A 6,000-nucleotide genomic window follows, 5' to 3' on the forward strand; every position below is an offset into this window, starting at 1 on the left:
ATTAGATCCACTGGCTAAGATTTAATAAAAGGTTGTGGTTTGGAATAAAATAATTGTTTTGTTTACCTAAGGTATCTTAACATAGAGTTTTGTTTTTGTAATAAGGGAAAGAAACAGGGGTTTTACTTCTGGAGCAATTGTTGTTGATGTTGAGCATCTAGTATTACCACAGATGTATTTATATTGAAGTTCCTTTTAAGCCTGGTGCATCATAAGTGGGTATCAGTCACATGACGAAGCGCCTGTATTTGGCGCCCTGGGAATGAGACCGGGCCCGACGACCGGGCTGAGATAAGAAGAGGAGAAGGTGCAGAAATGTGGCAGCACAGCACACAGACTGAAATGTGGACTTTATTTCAAGGGAGGGATATAAAAAGAATAGACGGAACACAGGGAGGAGGTGGGTGTGAATGAAGAGAAATGAGAAAGAAAGGCGATGAAATGAGAGAGGTGTTTAAACCAAACTGCAGTCACAGAGAGGGAGAGGGAGAAGGTTAGAAGAGGTGGATGACAGATGAGGGGGGCTAACTGTTTCCTGAGTTATGTATAGAATTCATAAAGGCTTCATCATGGGAGCGGTACAGCACATAGCGGGTGAGATATGTGGGAGGAGGAAAGAAAGTGGAGAAGGCACAACACTGTCTTCATATTAAAGAGGGACATAACAGTGCTGTGTATTAAAGAGATGGACAGCTGTATCAGCAAGAGGAGGTAACAGCAGAATAGAACAAAAGAAAGATACTACGTAGGTGTACATTTTATTCTTTTTGACTATCCTTCATTTGTCCCATCTTATATCTTTGTCTTGCTTCACCTCCAATTTTCGTCTTTTCATTGTTGCCTACCACACACAAAACATCTTTACATTGGTGTCCTTGTGTACGTTCGTGCGTGTGGTATCGAGTCTCATTCGGATAAACAAGTGGTCAACCTCAGTGAGCTAAATGTTATCAAAAGAACCACCAACATTCTCTCCCATGGGAAATACCCACAGCGTGTATCATCATCAATACTGCCACACACAGCCGGTGTATTCCCCTCAGGGACCTGCGATGAACACAACTGTCTCCAATAAAGAGACTCCGACATTTCTGCAAGCACACTTGGCAATGCTCAATGGCAAAATAATTGTCCCTTAAGTACGTTTTCAAAGATAAATATGAATAACTGTCAAAAATAAATCTGCTGCCTTTCTGGTGTTTTATTGAGTTCATATTTTAAGGACAACATTATTTAGAACTGGTGTGCTACTTTGCCAGCACTACTACATTGTTACAAACTAAACAAAAGAAGTGAGAGAGATGATGAAGGTTATAGATGTAGAGCAGGACTATTTCGGCTACGCTGTACACCGGCCCACTGGGAAACCAGTGACCGACCAGCACACTGAAATAGAAATGGGAGCAGAGGAGAGAGAGATTTGGTGTGGTGGGTGGGTGAGAGAGAGAGAGAGAGAGAGAGAGAGAGAGAGAGAGAGAGAGAGAGAGAGAGAGAGAGAGAGAGAGAGAGAGAGAGAGAGAGAGATGAGAGAAGAGAGAGAGAGAGAGAGAGAGAGAGAAGAGAGAGAGAGATAGAGAGAGAGAGAGAGGAGAGAGAGGAGAGAGAGAGAGAGAGAGAGAGTTTGAATCATTTTGACATTGTTGCTTAATCTTTTTTCTCTACTTTCTAAATACAATAATACCCATTATCCCCAAATGCTGTTGCTATGGAGAAGGGTACAGCCAGTATTGGTTTCTACGAAGTTTAACATTTCCATCCTTTGTGCCATTAGCCACATGAGAGTCCAAAAAAGCACCATGAAAGTTTCAGTTGTTTAAACATTGTATTGTCTAGATATTTCTTACAGTCGTTGTTTCTTCTTCTGTAATTATGAAACGGTTGGAGTCTCATGCACATCGAAAAGCCAGACAAACCTGCTATTGTCTACAGACACAAATAAGGGACTTCTATTTTAGGAGCCTGTTGGAGGGTGTGGAAGAAGATAACAAAGGTGAATGGGAGACATAAGGTGTTGGTGTCTATATTATTAACCTGGCATGGACAACAATTCATATTGAAATCTTGATACAGATTACATGTAAACATAAGGTAAACATTCTTATATTAGGTTGAAGATCATGACATGCTCCATATCGTTTTGCTGCACTTGTGATATTTGTAAGAACCTAACCAAAAAGCTGCTGATAGGATATCTGTAGGTTGGGTGGGATGTGATGTCGAGTAAGATTTGTAGGTGATGGAGGTGAAGTGTGTGTGGTGGGAGGCAAATCATCCTCCAAAGGGAAGATGAGCTGAACATGTGACTTTGTTTAAAGTCAAACTAATGGAATGTTTATAGCAAACTTGAAATTATAAAAAAGGTGATATCAGGCCGAATGTGTAGGCATGCTGGTGGGTGTTCTGCTTTAGATTACAATACTATTAGGCTTAAGTTATAATACTATTAGGCTTAGTGTAGCCTACTTTATATAGCCACAAAATACAATATGGGACAGAGTGGCGCAGTGGGCTGTGTGTTGATAATCAGATCAAGGGTGGCGTTGGTGAACTCCAGTTCGAAACCCGCTACTGCGTCAGGCCGTTGAGTCCTTGGGCAAGACACTTCACCCGAATTCGCTCCTGTGGGTACTGTCGACAGTACATGACCGTTACATGTGTGTAATGTGTATTTGTAAAGCGCTTTGAGCATCTGGAAAAGCGCTATAATAAATGTAAGGAATTAATATCTGAGTTGTATCATATTAAGCTTAGAGCAAATTATTGGTGATGCATTTTTTTTCAATTACGGATTACCCAAATGTGATATAGCTATTTTAAAGGCGTTACACAGTTTTACAGTGAGATATACAGACTGCTTGTATATAATGTGGCTCCACACGTATTTTCTTCTCAGACCCATAGCTCAGACCCTGTACGGGTTTCGCTCAGAACCCCTGCCCTCCCTTTCTCACCACATCAAAGACTATCGATGCCCGAAGCACCTCTCCATCCTCCCAACCCTGGAGGACAGCTTCGTTGTACTGCAGCTCTGGAATGTCTACAGTAAAGAAAATAGTTCAAGGGGGAGTACTTTTTCTTCTTTCTCGGGAGAAGCAGGCCTTTTCTCGTAAACTAAGCAATTGCCTTACATCCCATCTGGCCTCTGAGTGATGTTCACCCGCTTGATGCCTGAGGAAAACCCTAGCTTCTTCACCCCGCAGTCACCTACAAGGCAACACATAGGTAACTACACGCTGGGTGCCGATATAAAGAACAAGGGGATGTTTGTGTTCAACCTCAATTCATGTGCAAAACTATGGGTTTGGAAAATGATGTATCCAAAGGGGTCATTAAACCTTTAAAAATGATTGATTGACAAAATAATGCTCAAAGAAATGTCTTAAAGGAAGCTTCTTTAACGTCCACACATATAGATTGTTAAAAACGTATAGATTGTTAAAAACGTTAATATGTTTTCCCAAATATAGCTATTGCATTGCATGCGTTATGTTCTTTGCATAATGTGTGCCGTGTGAGCTTTATAGCAGTTTATAATTCATTGTATTTCCATTCATTGACTGTGCCCGAGTGTAGCAGTAGCCTGGTGCCCATTCGATCTAAATGCATGTGATTGAGAGTGAAACCTCTTAACTGGGTGCATAGTTGTACTTCCAGAGTCATTACACATATATATGCTGCATATTGGACTATAGATTTTCATGTTAGTATCATGAGAGAGGGCTTGCATAGGCTACACTATAAGGGCTATTCGATCAACCATGTACAGGGCCTCATACCATCAACCTCATCTCGCTGGGACACATACCCACTCACACAACACACATGATGACAGCAAGCAATACAGAATACCTTCAAGGAAAATTACCACGATCGTATTTCGAAGGTAACATATGTTCTGTGGAGCAACCATTCACCCACAAGGGGATCCACTCAGCATGAACACCTGGGGTCGCGAATGCAAATAGCAACACCAGATACCATTACTCGGTTTCAACTAAGTGAACGTTTCAATGAACGATAATAGTATTTATCTTAACAATAAATAATTATAATCATGGAGGAGACAAGAGGAGCATTGTGCTTGTTTGCAGTAGCAACATCGTGTCAAACTATTCAATGGAAGCTCCTCATTGGTCGACACGGAGGACTGCAACAGAAACACAATGAATTCTTGCGAATCCACTATATTCCAACATCAAATTATTATCTAACACACATTTGCAATTGCAGTGTTTTGAATAATTCATGTTTCTATACAAGTTTAATTACTTTCATTTTAGTTTTATTGCAAGTCTACAGGCTGTGATCCTGAATTAGTTTTAAGCGCACTAATACAACTTAATGTTTGTGTATCTAATCAGGATGCACATGTGAATGGGATAATGAAATTATAATTGTGTCTGTTATGATCATTTTCATTGCTACTTCAAATTCAGTTTCCTTTCTCTATTGCTATATCACTGCAGGCATTCTTTCACAATGGTGTTGCAAATGGTGACTAGCAATAGGCACGGCATCTGAGACAATGTTCATCATCATTTTTCTTTTCAGCCCAATTCGATCGATCTTTATTCAACTCTTGTGACACGAACATTTTGTAAATGTACTCTGCCGTGGTCTTGCTGTAGGCATTACAACCGACTGACCCAGAAGTGGTTCTATTGGATGAGAAGACCAGAGAACACAATCCTCTCCGGCTATCAACCTATTATGTTACAGGTTACCTCTGATGTCACACAGGTGAACACTACATGAATATTAATCATTGATCCCTACAACAGGGACGGTGAGTGGATGAATATAACAGGGATCTAAATATTTAATATGCAGATGAATCCATTAGAGAGGTCTGGTTTGTGTATGCTTGCTGTACTAAGCAACAGAAAATTAATTTATGCAATATGTAAATCAAGTAAAGGTCAGGTCATTTAACAGTATATATGCATTGCAATAACAATAAGTATATCATTACCTGGGTCAGGTGGGTAAGTCAGAAAATACATGTTAAGGGATTAATCAAGTGTGTTAAAATATAACTAAAGGGTTAAATATGAAGGTGAAATAATAGGAGACAGGTGCTTTACATGTTTCCTATATATGTATTACTGCTTTCACACTAAGTGCATCATTTCAGACGCCAAAGCACATCCCACGTGGCCAAAACCTCTAACATGTAGACCCAGAAACCTGCTCCTTAATAAGGCTCTGGCTGATTGGCTGATGGGATGGAAGAATGACAAGGGAGGATGTAGTGGGTGGCAGGGAGGGGGGACTTGTATGGAGGCAGAAGACTTAAGAGGGGTGCTTAACTGTCCAGAGAGATTTTGATGCATAATACTGTCACACTGTACATTTCTTAAGATGCCTTACAATGTTTCTCAGCTTATACCATTGATCCTATGAAGAAGGTGCACCGAATAGATAAGGATCCCCACACAAACCAACAGTTAATATCTAACACCAATCTTGAGACTGGCTCAACATACAGCAGAACACATCCATATGAGATCCGTCATATGATACACACCAGTGCACACACGTTCACATGCACACCAAAGCACATACAGAGACAAGCAATGGGTCTTACCTTCTGTGGGTGAGGTTTTCAGTCGTTTGCACAGCCCCTCTGTGCCGGTGTAGTCGTCCTGGAGCTTGACCACCGCCTCAGGGCCCCGCATTTCCATCAAGGAGCGCAGCTCCATGACCGAGCAACCGAAGCCCGCCTCATGGTTGCCCTCATTTATTTGGTTCTTGGCATAAAAATCGCTGTTCGACATGTCCCCCATGATGACAGCTAATCAAGTCAGTTAGATAAGTGTTTGTTATTGCTTATAGGTCAATTAAAAAGAGAGATGAGCTCAGTCTCATCCAAACAAAATCCAAAATAGGTATGAGGCAGGCATCAAAAACAAAAAAAAGGGAAATTAGAATGTCACTAAGGTAAAGGAGGCAGGTAGAGAGATTAAAAAAGGAGGGGGAATCCGAGGGGATCAATCGATA

General features: G+C 41.0%; 1 protein-coding gene across 1 annotated transcript in view; it reads right to left on the minus strand.

The window, feature by feature from the left end:
• The window catches only part of atp2b2 (ATPase plasma membrane Ca2+ transporting 2), a 71,994-nt gene extending 66,208 nt beyond the window's left edge, over positions 1–5,786 (minus strand). The window contains 1 exon segment of the mRNA XM_034218903.1: positions 5,588–5,786. Coding sequence (XP_034074794.1) covers positions 5,588–5,786 — 199 coding nt within the window.
• Positions 5,787–6,000: the final 214 nt, after the last annotated feature.

This window comes from Gymnodraco acuticeps, unplaced genomic scaffold (genome assembly GCF_902827175.1).
Source record: "Gymnodraco acuticeps unplaced genomic scaffold, fGymAcu1.1, whole genome shotgun sequence".
NCBI classification, from domain to species: Eukaryota; Metazoa; Chordata; class Actinopteri; order Perciformes; family Bathydraconidae; genus Gymnodraco; species Gymnodraco acuticeps.